This window comes from Piliocolobus tephrosceles, chromosome 2 (assembly GCF_002776525.5).
Source record: "Piliocolobus tephrosceles isolate RC106 chromosome 2, ASM277652v3, whole genome shotgun sequence".
In the NCBI taxonomy this organism is placed as follows: domain Eukaryota; kingdom Metazoa; phylum Chordata; class Mammalia; order Primates; family Cercopithecidae; genus Piliocolobus; species Piliocolobus tephrosceles.
In genome coordinates, this window is record NC_045435.1 from 116,056,127 (window position 1) to 116,075,142 (window position 19,016).

General features: G+C 41.9%; 1 protein-coding gene across 3 annotated transcripts in view; it reads left to right on the forward strand.

Moving 5' to 3' along the window:
- TNIK (TRAF2 and NCK interacting kinase) overlaps positions 1–19,016 on the forward strand; it is a 412,495-nt gene that overhangs the window by 287,254 nt on the left and 106,225 nt on the right. For all 3 annotated transcript variants that reach the window (XM_023213451.2, XM_023213452.2, XM_023213453.2), the window contains 3 exons: positions 5,341–5,395; positions 7,377–7,455; positions 17,037–17,212. In XM_023213451.2, the coding sequence (XP_023069219.1) occupies positions 5,341–5,395; positions 7,377–7,455; positions 17,037–17,212 (310 nt within the window). The remainder of the gene's footprint in view (positions 1–5,340; positions 5,396–7,376; positions 7,456–17,036; positions 17,213–19,016) is intronic.

Genomic DNA, 19,016 nt, shown 5'->3' on the forward strand with positions numbered 1-19,016 from the left:
TACTTATGGCTAGCCAATTTTCCCAGCACCATTTATTAAATAGGGAATCCTTTCCCCATTTCTTGTTTTTCTCAGGTTTGTCAAATATCAGATGGTTGTAGATGTGTGGCATTATTTCTGAAGGCTCCGTTCTGTTCCATTGGTCTATATCTCTGTTTTGGTACCAGTACCATGCTGTTTTGGTTACTGTAGCCTTGTAGTATAGTTTGAAGTCAGGTAGCGTGACGCCTCCGGCTTTGTCCTTTTGACTTAGGATTGTCTTGGCAATACGGGCTCTTTTTTGGTTCCATATGAACTTTAAAGCAGTTTTTTCCAATTCGGTGAAGAAACTCATTGGTAGCTTGATGGGGATGGCATTGAATCTATAAATTACCTTGGGCAGTATGGCCATTTTCACAATATTGATTCTGCCTATCCATGAGCATGGTATGTTCTTCCATTTGTTTGTGTCCTCTTTGATTTCACTGAGCAGTGGTTTGTAGTTCTCCTTGAAGAGGTCCTTTACATCCCTTGTAAGTTGGATTCCTAGGTATTTTATTCTCTTTGAAGCAATTGTGAATGGAAGTTCATTCCTGATTTGGCTCTCTGCTTGTCTGTTACTGGTGTATAAGAATGCTTGTGATTTTTGCACATTAATTTTGTATCCTGAGACTTTGCTGAAGTTGCTTATCAGCTTAAGAAGATTTTGGGCTGAGACGATGGGGTTTTCTAAATACACAATCATGTCATCTGCAAACAGGGACAATTTGACTTCCTCTTTTCCTAACTGAATACCCTTGATTTCTTTCTCTTGCCTGATTGCCCTAGCCAGAACTTCCAACACTATGTTGAATAGGAGTGGTGAGAGAGGGCATCCCTGTCTTGTGCCAGTTTTCAAAGGGAACTTTTCCAGTTTTTGCCCATTCAGTATGATATTAGCTGTGGGTTTGTCATAAATAGCTCTTATTATTTTGAGGTACGTTCCATCAATACCGAATTTGTTGAGCGTTTTTAGCATGAAGGGCTGTTGAATTTTGTCAAAAGCCTTTTCTGCATCTATTGAGATAATCATGTGGTTCTTGTCTTTGGTTCTGTTTATATGCTGGATTACGTTGATTGATTTGCGAATGTTGAACCAGCCTTGCATCCCAGGGATGAAGCCCACTTGATCATGGTGGATAAGCTTTTTGATGTGCTGCTGAATCCGGTTTGCCAGTATTTTATTGAGGATTTTTGCATCGATGTTCATCAGGGATATTGGTCTAAAATTCTCTTTTTTTGTTGTGTCTCTGCCAGGCTTTGGTATCAGGATGATGTTGACCTCATAAAATGAGTTAGGGAGGATTCCCTCTTTTTCTATTGATTGGAATAGTTTCAGAAGGAATGGTACCAGTTCCTCCTTGTACCTCTGGTAGAATTCAGCTGTGAATCCATCTAGTCCTGGACTTTTTTTGGTTGGTAGGCTATTAATTATTGCCTCAATTTCAGAGCCTGCTATTGGTCTATTCAGGGATTCAACTTCTTCCTGGTTTAGTCTTAGAAGAGTGTAAGTGTCCAGGAAATTATCCATTTCTTCTAGATTTTCTAGTTGGTTTGCGTGATTTGCGTAGAGGTGTTTATAGTATTCTCTGATGGTAGTTTGTATTTCTGTGGGGTCAGTGGTGATATCCCCTTTATCATTTTTTTATTGCGTCTATTTGATTCCTCTCTCTTTTCTTCTTTATTAGTCTTGCTAGCGGTCTGTCAATTTTGTTGATCTTTTCAAAAAACCAACTCCTGGATTCATTGATTTTTTGGAGGCTTTTTTGTGTCTCTATCTCCTTCAGTTCTGCTCTGATTTTAGTTATTTCTTGCCTTCTGCTAGCTTTTGAATGTGTTTGCTCTTGCCTCTCTAGTTCTTTTAATTGTGATGTTAGAGTGTCAATTTTAGATCTTTCCTGCTTTCTCTTGTGGGCATTTAGTGCTATAAATTTCCCTCTACACACTGCTTTAAATGTGTCCCGGAGATTCTGGTATGTTGTATCTTTGTTCTCATTGGTTTCAAAGAACATCTTTATTTCTGCTTTCATTTCGTTATGTACCCAGTAGTCATTCAGGAGCAGGTTGTTCAGTCTCCATGTAGTTGAGCGGTTTTGATTGAGTTTCTTAGTCCTGAGTTCTAGTTTGATTGCACTGTGGTCTGAGAGACAGTTTGTTATAATTTCTGTTCTTGTACATTTGCTGAGGAGTGTTTGACTTCCAATTATGTGGTCAATTTTGGAATAAGTGCGATGTGGTGCTGAGAAGAATGTATATTCTGTTGATTTGGGGTGGAGAGTTCTATAGATGTCTATTAGGTCCACTTGGTGCAGAGATGAGTTCAATTCCTGAATATCCTCGTTAACTTTCTGTATGGTTGATCTGTCTAATGTTGACAGTGGAGTGTTGAAGTCTCCCATTGTTATTGTACGGGAGTCTAATCTCTTTGTAAGTCTCTAAGGACTTGCTTTATGAATCCGGGTGCTCCTGTATTGGGTGCGTATATATTTAGGATAGTTAGCTCTTCCTGTTGAATTGATCCCTTTACCATTATGTAATGGCCTTTTGATCTTTGATGGTTTAAAGTCTGTTTTATCAGAGACTAGTATTGCCGCCCCTGCTTTTTTTTGTTCTCCATTTGCTTGGTAGATCTTCCTCCATCCCTTTATTTTGAGCCTATGTATGTCTCTGCATGTGAGATGGGTCTCCTGAATACAGCAGACTGATGGGTCTTGACTCTTTATCCAGTTTGCCAGTCTGTGTCTTTTAGTTGGAGCATTTAGTCCATTTACATTTAAGGTTAATATTGTTATGTGTGAACTTGATCCTGCCATTATGATATTAACTGGTTATTTTCCTCATTAGTTGATGCAGTTTCTTCCTAGCCTCGATGGTCTTTACATTTTGGCATGTTTTTGCAATGGCTGGTACCGGTTGTTCCTTTCCATGTTTAGGGCTTCCTTCAGGGTCTCTTGTAAGGCAGGCCTGGTGGTGACAAAATCTCTAAGCATTTGCTTATCTGTAAAGGATTTTATTTCTCCTTCACTTATGAAACTTAGTTTGGCTGGATATGAAATTCTGGGTTTAAAATTCTTTTCTTTAAGAACGTTGAATATTGGCCCCCACTCTCTTCTGGCTTGTAGAGTTGCTGCCGAGAGGTCTGCTGTTAGTCTGATGGGCTTCCCTTTGTGGGTAACTCGACCTTTCTCTCTGGCTGCCCTTAAGACTTTTTCCTTCATTTCAACTTTGGTGAATCTGGCAATTATGTGTCTTGGAGTTGCTCTTCTCAAGGAGTATCTTTGTGGTGTTCTCTGTATTTCCTGAATTTGAATGTTGGCCTGCCCTACTAGGTTGGGGAAGTTCTCCTGGATGATATCCTGAAGAGTGTTTTCCAACTTGGTTCCATTTTCCCCCTCACTTTCAGGCACCCCAATCAGACGTAGATTTGGTCTTTTGACATAATCCCATACTTCTTGCAGGCTTTGTTCATTTCTTTTTCTTCTTTTTTCTTTTGGTTTCTCTTCTCGCTTCATTTCATTCATTTGATCCTCAATCGCTGATACTCTTTCTTCCAGTTGATCGAGTCGGTTACTGAAGCTTGTGCATTTGTCACGTATTTCTCGTGTCATGGTTTTCATCTCTGTCATTTCGTTTATGCCCTTTTCTGCATTAATTAGTCTAGCTGTCAATTCTTCCACTGTTTTTTCAAGATTTTTAGTTTCTTTGCGCTGGGTACGTAATTCCTCCTTTAGCTCTGAGAAGTTTGATGGACTGAAGCCTTCTTCTCTCATCTCATCAAAGTCATTCTCTGACCAGCTTTGATCTGTTGCTGCGATGGGCTGCGCTCCTTTGCAGGGGGAGATGCGCTCTTATTTTTTGAATTTCCAGCTTTGCTGCCCTGCTTTTTCCCCATCTTTGTGGTTTTATCTGCCTCTGGTCTTTGATGATGGTGACGTACTGATGGGGTTTTGGTATAGTTGTCCTTCCTGTTCGATAGTTTTCCTTCTAACAGTCAGGACCCTCAGCTGTAGGTCTGTTGGAGATTGCGTGAGTTCCACTCCAGACCCTGTTTGCCTGGGTATCAGCAGCAGAAGTTGCAGAAGATAGAATATTGCTGAACAGTGAGTGTACCTGTCTGATTCTTACTTTGGAAGCTTCCTCTCAGGGGTGTACTCCACCCTGTGAGGTGTGGGGTGTCAGACTGCCCCTAGTGGGGGATGTCTCCCAGTTAGGCTACTCAGGGGTCAGGGACCCACTTGAGCAGGCAGTCTGTCCCTTCTCAGATCTCAACCTCCGTGTTAGGAGATCCACTGCTCTCTTCAAAGCTGTCAGACAGAGTCGTTTGCATCTGCACAGGTTTCTGCTGCTTTTTTTTGCTGTTGTTATTTAGCTGTGCCCTGTCCCCAGAGGTGGAGTCTACAGAGACAGGCAGGTTTCCTTGAGCTGCTGTGAGCTCCACCCAGTTCGAGCTTCCCAGCAGCTTTGTTTACCTACTTAAGCCTCAGCAATGGCGGGCGCCCCTCCCCCAGCCTCGCTGCTGCCTTGCGGTTAGGTCGCAGACTGCTGTGTTAGCAATGAGGGAGGCTCCGTGGGCATGGGACCCTCCCGGCCAGGTGTGGGATATATTCTCCTGGTGTGCCCGTTTACTTAAAGCGCAGTATTGGGTTGGGAGTTACCCGATTTTCCGGGTGTTGTGTGTCTCAGTTCCCCTGGCTAGGAAAAGGGATTCCCTTCCCCCTTGTGCTTCCCAGGTGAGGCGATGCCTCGCCCTGTTTCAGTTCTTGCTGGTCGGGCTGCAGCAGCTGACCAGCACCGATTGTCCGGCACTCCCTAGTGATATGACCCCAGTACCTCAGTTGAAAATGCAGAAATCACCGGTTTTCTTTGTCGCTCATGCTGGGAGTTGGAGCATGTTTACTGTTTTGATCGTGGTGATGGGTTCACAGGAGGATCCCTATGTTATACCTTATCAAATGGTGTACTTTATGTGCAGTTTATTATATGACAATTATAGCTCAACGACGGTGTTATAAACAGTCAAATAGCAGCAATTTCCTATGGTTCAATTCACAGATAAATTTCAGTAATGAATTAATTTAAAAATTTTTTATATTCATTTTTCATACATTTATTGATAAGCTGCCATGTGCCAGATACCATGAATGGTACTGTCAATGAAAAGTGAGTAAGACTGTTTCTGCTTTGAAGGTTAGTGGAAGAAACAGGTTTGTAAACAGACAACTGAATGACTTTCCCACAGGCAGTTCTGAAGCAATTACCAGGTTTAACCAAGTTGTCCTTTGTCTATTGAATTTATGTGTGTGTCTGCCCCTTCTTTTTCAGAGTGACTTGTGGTCTTTGGGAATCACCGCCATTGAAATGGCAGAAGGTGCTCCCCGTAAGTACCCTCCTCTGGGGTGAAATCTGTTGCTGGTCTGCTCTGCGGGTACTGAAGTTTCCTTGCCAGGAGCTTCAGTTGCTTTACTTCCACTACACCGAGCCCTGCATGGATTCAAGCTGGCATATTTAGAAAGCAGAATCATCTTAAATCAACCAGGAATCCATTCATTTCAGAGCAGTGGGAGAATCCTGTTTTTATTTAAAAAAAAAAAAAAGGAAGAAAAAGAAAGCAATCTTTGGGGAGTCTTGTTTGTTGTACAGATTCTGTACATCATTTATTCTGGACTACTCCTCACCTGACATAAAAGCGTGACCAATTCACAAGACTATAAACTCCAATGTATGAAAATCCAAAATTAATTTTCAGTGCACGGATTATACAAATTGCTGTTACTCCTCTTAAAATACTGATGTTTAAAATTTTAGATTCCCCTGCTATTTGAGGCAGAGTGGCTAGGGATCCAGCAGTCTTGAGAATGTCAGTTCCTTGAGATTTGGAGTACTGGCCCTGGCAGAGAGTCTCTGTCAAGAGACTGTGCCTCACGGATCACCACATAGAAAGTATAACTGGTTGACAGCCCCAGCTGCTGCAATGGCACCAGGCCGCACCTTTGAAGGGCCACTCCCCACCAGTGACCTAGCACAGTGGGGATACTAAGGCAGGCCCTTTCCTGGAGGACACAAGATTCCTTCCTAGACAGCTTTCACCCAAGTAATACCCTGTGACTTCGCAAGACCTGCAGGACACTCTGGGACCCTTCCACCTACCTTTTCTCCCTCTCTCCTTCACTCAGGGTCAGACTTGCATAGCAATCTGATGACTTCCCATACTGCCTGGCTCCTTCCCTGTTTCCATTCACATAGTAATTTACCCAGTAATATCCTTGGTGTCTGCATCTCAAAGGACCAGTACAAAAATAGGCCCTTTATTTGCATGACAGGTCGTTATACTTAAGACTTTCACCTTCAGGTTGTCATCATTTTCTTCTCAGTCTAGAATTGGTAGAACTCATCTGTAGCATGATTGATTTGGAGTGCTGGTTGACAAAATTGCCCTCATTCACAATGCTAATAGGCATGTGTGAATCAGAAAAATAATATATTGCAGTCTTAAACCATATTATCATTCTTGATGAGTGGTAGACAGGGCTAAAAATAAACTTCTGCCCACAGAATCCTTTGGCTTTTAGGGAGCACATATTCTTATTCTAGCTGCAAAGTAGAAATTCTCCCAGATATTTGAAAAGTAAACTAATAAAATATTTTTATTAAAGTAAGAACATATGAGTGCTTTCACTATAAACGATAATGTCATGTTTACAAGATGAGATCTTTTTATAACTTTGTTTTTCTGCCAGACTCTGTGTGACTTAATCCTCTGGGCTTCCTGGGGCCAGTGAATTTAAAAACAAAATGAAACAAAACCCGTTACGACACCTGAAAAGCCATTCGGGATATCTGGAAACAGAGAAAATGGGGCTCTGGGCTGGTGTTTTGGACTCCAAAACTCTGTGTAGATAACATTGCGTTTGGATGAGCTGTCAATGTGTAAGAAATAGATGGGATAATCAAATGTCTTTTATTTATGGCTTAGTCTTTTACTAATTAAACATAGCTTACCATCTCCATTGTAGTTGTCATCTGATGTTATTGACTTTCAATGACAGGTGGTCATTCACAGCAAGATGGCTGGTCGTTGACCCTTTAACTTAGTTTCCTTAAATATGAAGTAAACGTGTATTCACTAGAAATGTTAGCAGTAGCTATGTGAACCATGTTGTATTTTGAGACTCCTGTAAGTGGACATGAGATCTTTCAAATGCTCGTCAAATGGAAGCATTTGGATATTCTGACTTCGTGCTCAATCATGGTGTGTAAACTCAGTGGGTCACTAGGCAGCATTATCTGCACAGCCAAGACGGGCTTGGCCTGAGTTTGGCCTCCTAACTGTAGCTGGCCCTTGTTTTGGTCTCTTGCAGCTCTCTGTGACATGCACCCTATGAGAGCTCTCTTCCTCATCCCCCGGAACCCAGCGCCTCGGCTGAAGTCTAAGAAGTGGTGAGTTTGGTCTTCAATGTTTTGCAGATTCAAGGGTGAGGTTTTCTTCTGATTCTATTTTGGATTAGCTCTAATCCCTAGGTCCTACGGATAGAATGAGACTAACATATATTATGACTTGGTGAATTACTTTCCATATGCTGTCATTCGTCTTAAAGTACATATGCAGTATCTACTGTTTGTACAGCAGGTCCTTATTCCCCCACCTTTAAGGTAAGAAATCATTAGCCAAAGTGGGTAAGTGAAGCCCAAGTAATAACATGAAAGCTCTTTGATTTATAACTCCAAGTCATATCTTTCCTGGCAGCACAGAACACCTTATCAGAGAGGGTGATAGTTTAGATTGGCTGATTTCTCTTCTATTCCTTACAACAATCATTCCCTAAGTGCATATGCACACCAGTTAATGTCGGAGATTATTTCTCTGGTACATGTATGAGCGTTTGCAGTTTTTTTGTTTTTACGACTGTTTTCACATATGGCAGGTGATACTGGCTTCTTATTTGGGGCAGCAATTTAACTTTTCCTTTTAATAAACTTACAAAAAATGGTGGCTTAATTTAAAGGAAACTACTACATGAATAGTAGTATGAGTGGTGTAAACTAATGGCAAAAATCATGTTGATAGGATATGACTGACATTTGGGAAACAGTTCTACAGGTTAAGCCAGATGTTGGATGTTTTGACTTTTTTTGGATAATTATATAGTTGGGATCTTTGTATCTTATTATTCCATAACCAAAATTCATTGCTTCCTCCTTTCTTCCTATGGAAAGGGTGTATCCTTCCTGATAACATTCTTGAATCTCGGATTACTCTTGCACTGAAGTCAATTCCTGCACTACTTGCGACCTCCTATCCTTTTTCTAGAGATAAGTCCTGGGCAGTGAGACCATGAAGGGACAGGATCCTTCTGCCCCTTTCCATAGCCCTTCATGATCAGGTGCTTGACTGCGACCCTCATGTTTCCCACCCACCCACAGGTTCACCTCTACCACACAGGAGGCAGCCTTAATTACTACCAGTCATCTGCTAATGAGAGCCACCCTGGTGGAACAGAGGAAAGGGCATGCTGCACAGAAAGAGGGAAGGAAACAGCCAGAAAAGAGATGGCAGCCTCAGAATAGCCGGGCCCTGCGAGGGGAGTGAGAGTTGCTATTGGTAACAAGGAGGCAGAGTGTTTCCTGCCCCTCCTTCCTCTGCAGAGGGTCACTGTGGTGCAAGACAACCCTTCTCTCCCCAGCAACAGCCCTCCCATTGGGTGTCATACATCATGTGATCGGCAAAGCACCCCCAACACCCTGCTTCCTCTCTTCTCCCTGGATCAGACTCCCAGGGAGTGGGGCTGGCTCAGTTCTCTTCCCTGGAAGCGACAGTGACACTACAAAGCCCTCTGCTAGATTCCTGCTTGACATCTGAGCTGAGTTTGCAGTATACAGTGGGCTTTACTTACCCTGTTCCCTGCCCTATCTTCTCCTTGTCTCCCTTTACTGCTGCTGGACACGTATTCCGAGCTTCTCCATAGAGGAGGACAAACTGGCCCTCCACAGATGTATTTGGCTGTCATGGTGTGGTCATACGCCCCATTTTAAAAATATGTGTATTAATTGGCAACACTTAAAAATCTGTCAATTGAGCATTACATTTAGATTTCTGGCCTTTTTCATGCAAAGATGCAGTGAAGTGCTTGCAAAAAGATGCTGGCTCCTGCTCCCATTTAGGACAAGTGATTGTCCTCCTCCAGCTGCCACCTCCCCACAACTCAGAAGCTGGTGTCAGTTGGTTAGTATACATCTCCTGCTTTCTTTTTCTTTCTTTCTTTTTTTTTTTTTTTTTTTTTGAGACAGAGTCTTGCTCTGTCGCCCAGGCTGAAGTGCAGTGGCGCGATCTCGGCTCACTACAACCTCCACCTCCCAGGTTCACGCCATTCTCCTGCTTCAGCCTCCCAAATAGCTGGGACTACAGGCACCCGCCACCACACCTGGCTAATTTTTTGTATTTTTTTTTAGTAGAGACGGGGTTTCACCGTGTTGGCCAGGATGGTCTCGATCTCCTGACCTCGCGATCCACCCGCCTCGGCCTCCCAAAGTGCTGGGATTACAGGTGTGAGCCACCGCACATGGCCACATCTCCTGTTTTCATCTTAACTAACCATGGTCTGCACTACCCCTTTTTGTGACCTGCCTGACCCCACAGAAAAGTGAGTGAACAGCCCTTGCCCTACAGTGTTGGTTTTTACTGACTGAGATCCAAAAAGATCAACGGTGTGCTGACCCTGTTTGAGAAATACAGACTTTTAGGACAAGGGAGACTGATTTTTCAGCTTCAAACCTTTGACAAGAACTAATTTTTAATAATGCTGGAGGGAGCTGGAGAACTTTGGAAACACTGAGAAGTCCAGGCCAATTTCATCTCACCCTGCCACCGTGCACACCTTTCCCTGATGTGGAAGGAAAGCTGAGTAGGAAAGCTATGGGAAAGTCCCATATTGTCAGGGAAAGGAAAAGTAACCTGATGGTTAGAGAGTGACTAAACATTTTGTTTATTTTTTTTTAAATTATTTAAAAGGAAAAGACCCCCTCCCCCAACCAAGAGACAAAACTCCAAAATGTTCAGCATTAGGAGATATACCTAATGTAAATGATGAGTTAATGGGTGCAGCACACCAACATGGCACATGTATATATATGTAACAAACCTGCACGTTGTGCACATGTACCCTAGAACTTAAAGTATAATTTAAAAAAAAAATTTCTAGCTATTCTCTACCTAAATGAGTTATCGGGTTAAATGCATTGTTCTCAGTGTATCTATCAATACCTGACCAAAGGGGGCGCCATTGTGGAGACAGGGCCATGAACTCTTCATGGCAAAACATTCAGTCAAGCATCATTTTCAACATGACTGAGTCTACAACATACAAGGCATAAGCTCATCTCTTAGTGTGAGCTTGGTTTTGTTTTGTTTTTTGTTTTCTAATTTGTGCCTTCAGGATTTGAGAAATAAAGGCAGTGGCACTGCTGTTTCCACTGTCGTCATGGAGGGAAAGGAGACCACCACCACTCACAGGAGCCCAGTTCTTCCTTCCCTATTGGTATGATGAGGAGAGGCCTTTGTGGTATGGGATGATGAAATTACGGCACCAACGAATGTTCAGGCAGCTCAGCCATTTAATAATAAGTTGTCTGGGAGGGTTGTAACCTTAGTGGAATCAGAGGAAAACCAAAGATGCTCTCACCCTCTACCTCCATATCAGCACCAGCAAGTGAATAGTAAGACTGGGATTCCCATTTTCTCTTCCTGTCTCTTGTGCGTGGGTGGATTCCACTCGCAGGGGTAAACTATCTCCTTCAAAAGATTTTCTCCTCCCTTCTCTTGCCATTCTGCTCATCCACACTCACCTGCCCTCACAAGTATACTCAGTGTCACTGCTTCCCTCCAGGGCTTTCTGGAGAAGGATAAGAATGGTTCCATTAAGTATAAAGTGGTGAATCTTTCATGTGCCCTTTAAATTTGAAGAGTCCACACAGGCAAAGCAGTCCTCAGTTGAGATCATTAGAAAAATCATAACTGCTTATACGTACAAGCTCCACTGGTCCAAGCTGCTCATGCTCCGGATGCAGATGTGGAGGCCCAGTGAGGCTAAGTGGTGTATTTGCACGAGTTCTAGCCTCCTCACTGGGAGAACCAGTCTGGACCCAGCCTCCTGCTTTTGCTCCAAGCCTAAAAATCACCCCCATGATTTTATGAGGCACCAGTTCTGATTCTTGGTGGCAAAATCTTGGTTCTGATTTTGTTTTGAGATATGACAAAGTTCGTGTGTGTGTGTGTGTGTGTGTGTGTTTTCTAAATATAATAATAATACAAAGCAAATATCAGAAATTCCTTCAAATAGACTGAATTTGCTAGTAGTAATGTGACTTGGAACCTTGGACTTTATTAAAAGCCAGCTAAAAACTATTACACAGACTTTAAAAATTAACCTTTTTTGGCCAGGCGCGGTGGCTCAAGCCTGTAATCCCAGCACTTTGGGAGGCCGAGACGGATGGATCATGAGGTCAGGAGATCGAGACCATCCTGGCTAACACGGTGAAACCCCGTCTCTACTAAAAATACAAAAAACTAGCCGGGCAAAGTGGCGGGCACCTGTAGTCCCAGCTACTTGGGAGGCTGAGGCAGGAGGCTGAGGCGTGAACCCAGGAGGCAGAGCTTGCAGTGCGCTGAGATCCTCCCACTGCACTCCAGCCTGGGCAACAGAGTGAGACTCCGTCTCAAAAAAAAAAGAAAAAAATTAACCTTTTTGTGCAGCCTCCTTGGAGATAACAGCCCAGCTGACTCTTCCTGCTAAGCTATTTAACCCATATGTGAAATAATTCCCTTAAAGAACTCTATGTTTACTCAGTTCAACAGAAAGGAGGATTTCTTTTTTTTTTTTTTTTTAGAGATAGTCTCATTCTGTCACCCAGGCTAGTGTACAGTGGTGCAGTCATAGCTCACTGCAGCCTCAAACTCCTGGACTCAAATGATCCTCCCGCCTCAGCCTCCCAAGTAGCTAGAACTACAAGTGCATGCCACCATGCTCAGCTAATTTTTTCTATTGTTTATAGACAAAATGTCTTGCTATATTGCCCAGGCTGGTCTTGAACTCAAGCAATCCATCCATCTCGGCCTCCCAAAGTACTGGGATTATAGGTGTGAACTACCGCACCTAGCCAGAAGTGGGGATTTCTGCTCCTCAGTCCTAAAGGTGGATGCTGTGTTCCTTAAGCCCAGTGATGCTCAGAGATTGCTGGGGGCAATGTCATTATAGTCATCATAATAATAATAGCAAACACATATATGGCATTTATGATACCAGGAACGTTCTCAATATTTTACATGAATTAATTCACTTACAACAATTTTTTGAGATAAGTACTAATAATATCCCCATTGAATGCAGCCAGGGAAACTGAGACACATAGAAGTTAAGTAATTTGTCCAAGTTAGTAAGCGATGTGACTCAAGTAAAGGAAGAGGGTAGCTTTTGGAAATAGGGCAGGGCCAATGCAAATTTTAAGGCCAAATTGCATTTAGGGAGTCTGATGATTACCAAAAACTTTTAACCCAACTGATGATAATGGCTAATGTAACAATCTTTCCAGCATGTTGAAGTCCCCCAACACAATTTAACATATAGACAGGTTCAATTTGGGAAGATAAAGTATTTAGTGACTCTGATAGTAGAACTAGTATTCTCACACTGTAGGTACCAATCATTACCATTTATTTCTCCATGCCAACCCTTGGGAAATTAGCATTACTAACCTTAGGTGTTTTTATTGTATAAGAGACAGAACTAAATTACTATCAGTGGAGATTCAAGCAATAAAGTTATATAAATGTACTTTGAACTCATTAGAACACTCAGCAAACAGTGAGGTAATATTCAACATAGGTGAAGTGTTTTCACTCTTAAATAAGCGTGTAATTAAGCATATTGATTCTTTGGTCATGCTAACTTAAATAAGAAACTATGAATCCTTCTTTGAAGACTTGTTTTAAGTAAACATTATTTTCTCTTCAAAGGGTGCCATTTGAAGAAGATATGAAATATATTACCAGCTTTGTAGTTCTGCACAAGTAGGCCTACCTTTTAGGCCCAAAGTTATTGTCTTGAATATCTCTGAGTTTTTTTCTCCCAGCAAAGCATACTGGGAAAAAGGACTCTGTTTAATAACTAATCCCATTAAACTTGAGCGCTATTCCATTCTGGAGATTTCTCTGACTGTTTTTTTAGATGTCAATATCAGGGAATAGAATGCAAGTCTATTAAATCTGTATCTCACTTTTAAATCGAATGTGATTTCTTTTCTTTATCAACCTCTAATTAATAGTTGGTTGAGCAGTTTAAACAAGCACTTCCGGCGGATGTGGTGGCCCATGCCTGTGATACCTGTACTTTGGGAGGCTGAGGCAGGCGAATCACTTGAGGTCAGGAGTTTGAGACCAGCCTGGCCAATATGGCAAAACCCTGTCTCTACTAAAAATACAGAAATTAGCCAGGTGTGGTGTCACACACACTTGTAGTCCTAGCTACTCGGGAGGCTGAGGCAGGAAAATCACTTGAACCTGAGAGGCAGAGTTTGCAGTGTGCTGAGATCATGCCATTGCACTCCAGCCTGGGTGATAGGGCAAGACTCCATCTCAAAAATAATAATAATAATAATAATAATAATAATAATAATAACAACAACAACAACAAGCACTTCCTTCTAGTTGCCAGCAAGAAAAAGAGAACTGCCATTTATACTCCTTGTAAATATTTCATACCTTTCTGTCTTAATTTTTGTTTTCATCTTTTTAATACTGATTTTTCGACCTGGAAAAGTACTGTATGGAGTTCGTTTATATCTTCATGCAGGTCAACCTCATTCTCTTCAGTTCATTCCGTAGGAGTGTCCTTTATTTCATTACATTTTTCTGGCAAGGTTTCTTAGATGAGATCGTATTTATGCCTCCACAGATTTATTTTATTGATCTGAGAAAAAGAAGAATATCCACTCTCCAGACCTCCCTTTCTGTCCCTCAAAAGTGCAGACTTGAAGGTGGCCGTATTGCAGCTCTTGCCCAGAACCTTCATCATGCATTCACTCATGCACCAAACACGCAAATCAGGTAGTGTGCTCATGATGCAAAGATGGCTCAGGCACGTCTGATGCTGTTGATAATTTTCAGTGTGAAGAAGCAAGGATATGCACAGAAGCACTTAACAAGGAGGTGCATAGAGTGTTCTGCTGTCATTATTTCTAGTCCACAGTATGGCCAACCCTGATTCATCCTGGGCAACCCCAAGCACAGTAGGCTACCTTTATTTCTAGGTAAAGTATTTTCAAAACTTGAATGTAGCTTAGAAATTTAGAGTGGAAAATAAAAAAATACCAGTGATTCAGTACTTTAAAAACACAGAATAAAGTGAAAAACTGCTTTGACCAGGGCAGCAGTAGAGAGTAGTGCATACAAAAGTGCCCTGTCATGTTTGAGTGTTGAAGAACATGTTCCTCATTGTGTTCTGTGTGGTGAGGGCACCTCTCAGGCCTGAAGAGTATGTATGCAGGGACTGCTGGGCAAAGGCTCAATCCTGGGATCCACTCCTGTATCTCCCCTGTGCACCACAGGAGAGCAACAGAGAGCACAAAACAGATCATTCCTGCTCTGGGCAGGACAGGAAGGGTAACCCGAGTTTCACCAAGGTCTCCTGGAGTGCCTTAGAAAAGCATGCTATCGAGTCATGAGCTTAGTTATTGATGACTCTGAACAGTTTCTTGGATCTTTCAGCAAGAACATGCGTGTTCAACTCATGAATCACGGCTGAAGTCCACTATTAATTTCTGCCACATTGTGGTCTAAACCGCCATAATCGTAGGTATGGTATCTCTCGCCAGCTCTCCCCTGCCAGGTCTCTGGCATAGGGTTTATCTTTGAGGAAATATTGCCTTTCTAAAGGGAGATAAATTTGCCTCTGGGTGTGAACTTAATTCTTTAAAGTTAAATGTTTAAGTCCTTGAGTTAATGACAAATGTACACATAGAGCCTGTTCTTATTCCTTGGAAAGCAGAGTTCAAAAGTGATTCTGAAACTACTGGTTACAAAATTTGCCTAATCAAAGTTCACTTCATCATAGATGAATCTTGCTTATTTCTACAAAATGCACTCCCTGTTACCTATCCAACCTTGGTTTTACTTTTCTCCAGCTTGCATTTTATTATTATTATTATTATTATTATACTTTAAGTTCTAGGGTACATGTGCATAATGTGCAGGTTTGTTACATATGTATACTTGTGCCATGTTTGTGTGCTGCACCCATCAACTCGTCAACACCCCTCAACTCGTTATTTACATCAGGTATAACTCCTAATGCAATCCCTACCCCTCCCCCTCCCCCCTCCCCATAATAGGCCCCGGTGTGTGATGTTCCCCTTTCCAAGTCCAGGTGATCTCATTGTTCAGTTACCACCTATGAGTGAGAACATGTGGTGTTTGGTTTTCTGTTCTTGCGATAGTTTGCTGAGAATGATGGTTTCCAGCTGCATCCATGTCCCTACAAAGGACACAAACTCATCCTTTTTTATGGCTGCATAGTATTCCATGGAGTATATGTGCCACATTTTCTTAATCCAGTCTGTCACTGATGGACATTTGGGTTGATTCCAAGTCTTTGCTATTGTGAATAGTGCCGCAATGAACATACATGTGCATGTGTCTTTATAGCAGCATGATTTATAATCCTTTGGGTATATACCCAGTAATGGGATGGCTGGGTCATATGGTACTTCTAGTTCTAGATCCTTGAGGAATCGCCATACTGTTTTCCATAATGGTTGAACTAGTTTACAGTCCCACCAACAGTGTAAACGTGTTCCTATTTCTCCACATCCTCTCCAGCACCTGTTGTTTCCTGACTTTTTAATGATTGCCATTCTAACTGGTGTGAGATGGTATCTCATTGTGGTTTTGATTTGCATTTCTCTGATGGCCAGTGATGACGAACATTTTTTCATGTGTCTGTTGGCTGTATGAATGTCTTCTTTTGAGAAATGTCTGTTCATATCCTTTGCCCACTTTTTGATGGGGTTGTTTGTTTTTTTTCTTGTAAATTTGTTTGAGTTCTTTGTAGGTTCTGGATATTAGCCCTTTGTCAGATGAGTAGATTGCAAAAATTTTCTCCCATTCTGTAGGTTGTCTGTTCACTCTGATGGCAGTTTCTTTTGCTGTGCAGAAGCTCTTTAGTTTAATTAGATCCCATTTGTCAATTTTGTCTTTTGTTGCCGTTGCTTTTGATGTTTTAGACATGAAGTCCTTGCCCATGCCTGTGTCCTGAATGGTATTCCCTAGGTTTTCTTCTAGAGTTTCTTTGGTTTTAGGTCTAACATTTAAGTCTCTAATCCATCTTGAATTAATTTTCGTATAAGGAGTAAGGAAAGGATCCAGTTTCAGCTTTCTACTTATGGCTAGCCAATTTTCCCAGCACCATTTATTAAATAGGGAATCCTTTCCCCATTTCTTGTTTCTCTCAGGTTTGTCAAAGATCAGATGGCTGTAGATGTGTGGTATTATTTCTAAGGACTCATCTCAGTGTCCCCCAACATATATTATTCTCATCCTAGCCGGAGTTTTTCACTGATTTCCTACATATCTGAACTATCCTTTCCCCAGAGTGATTTTCTCCTAATTCTTTAAGGCCCAGCTATGGTTTCCTTATTCCAGTAGACCTTCTAGATGTGATTCCCATAGGGGTCTTTTTCTTCCCTGCTTCCTTTTGGTCTGCTGTGTAATGTTATATATAAATTATGCAAAAATGCTTTCATGTGTATAACTACCTTCTGCTACCTTAATTGTACATTGATGATGATGATGATGCCTTTGAACCCATTATGCCTAATATAGTGCTACACCTGTTTTGCGATTAGTGGATGATCCCAATGCCGGACAATTGGACCTTAAAAAAAAAAAAAAAGTCCCAGCATTTCAGAAATTACACATTTGCTTTTCTTTGAATCGCCGTTTTATCTGTGGATTCATTTCTTTTGTTTGGCAGGTCAAAAAAATTCCAGTCATTTATTGAGAGCTGCTTGGTAAAGAATCACAGCCAGCGACCAGCAACAGAACAATTGATGAAGCATCCATTTATACGAGACCAACCTAATGAGCGACAGGTCCGCATTCAACTCAAGGATCATATTGATAGAACAAAGAAGAAGCGAGGAGAAAAAGGTTAGATACACGTTTGTATTTCAGCAGCAAAACAAAAGATGGAGTGAACCATGGGCTCTTTGTGTATTTGGAGGTGACTATGGGGATTTCAAATGGGCCTGCATTATTCTTTCATGTGAGGGGCTGTCTCTGAGACCACAGCCTCTGGGCATCAGTGGTGTGAGACTACTTAAGTAGAATCTTTCATGAAAAAGAAATAGAACTGCAAGAAACATTACCTCTGCCAGATACTGCACAAAGTCGTGTTGAGTGATACTATGAAGTACTTTAATATGACAAGTGATTTTCTTAATTCAAATTAATATTCATGTTTAGAAGACTAAACCTCTACAGAAGACAGATAACCTAAAGAAAAAAATTCATCTAGTTTGCATTTTTCTATACTGATTCTTCAACATTTAAGTTTATGTGCTCTGAGGCTCATTTGTAATTCCATTATTTAGAAGTCAGAAATAATTTTTTTTATAGTTGCAGTCATATAAAAGATCATTGGGTTGCCAGGCTTGCTGAATGGAACATCAGATTTTGAGCTGAGGGTCATTTTAACACAGTTCTTTATTTTATATATGCAAAAACACATCTTTGTGACTCTAGCTCTTATATGTCACTGTCTCTTCACTACATCATTGAAAGAACATGAGTCCAAACTTGGGGTCTCAGGCTGTGCCCTACCTTTTTGAATGGAAGCTTACATTTTTAACTAGCATAGAAATGGTATACTCATACTATATATTAGGGAACATTGAGGTGAGCTGCCAAATGAGAAAATGCAAGCCAAAGAAAATTGAAACTGAGGTTGGATCGGTAAGAGGGGTGCATTTGTAGAAATGAGCAAGATTCTTATATGGTGAAGTGAACTTTGATTAGGCAAATTTTGTAACCAGTAATTTCAGAATCACTTTTGAACTTTGCTTTCCAATTAACAACTCATGAGTCATGAGTCATGGCTAAAGTTCACCATTAATTTCTACTACATTGTGGGCTTGCTGCCATAATCATCAATATGGTATCTCTCACCAGCACTCCCCTACCCTGTGCCTCTCTGGTATAGGGTTTATCTTTGAGGAAACAGTACCTTTCTAAAGGAAGACAAATTCGTTCTTGGAGATTGACTTAGCATATTGACTGTACCATGACCAATGTAAAAACTTGCATGGTCTGGAGCAGGTTTAATGGCTAGTTGAGGTAGGGAAAGTTAGAGCATGGGAAGGGAGAAATGGAGAGGACAGCAGTGAGGGCTTTCTGGGTAGAGAACAGGAGGGGGTTGCTGCTGGGAGGATGACAGTGAAAGGCAGTGTGAGGCTGGAAAGCTGAGCATTAACAGTGTGGTGAGTGGAGAGTAGAGAGGAAGACCAGAGACTGAGGATAGGAGGGGAGGCACATGGTGATGTGCTTGTTCTTGCTTCCCTCCTCTCCATTTCTCTCCCCTCTTCAGTTCAGAGGCAGTAAGGGAGGGTAGCCCACAGCACAGGACAGAGGCTGCCTTTCTTTTATTTGCATTTCTTTTCTTCTTTGCCTCTGCAGTTAATACCCATAACACAAGCTGGGGACTAGTAGTGGGGGCGGTGACAGTATGAAAGTCAGACTGGATTGGAGAGGTAAGATCAGCAGAAGGCTAAGGCAGGAGGAGAGAATCTCAGTGAAGGTTCTAGGAAGAGTTCTTTTTTCTTCCCTTTTTTTGTGGGGGGAGGCGGGGGGACGAGGTCTCACTTTGCTGCTCAGGCTGGTGTCAAACTCCTGGGCTCAAGGGGTCCTCCACCTCAGCCTCTCAAAGTGCTGGGATTATAGGCATGAGCCACCCGCC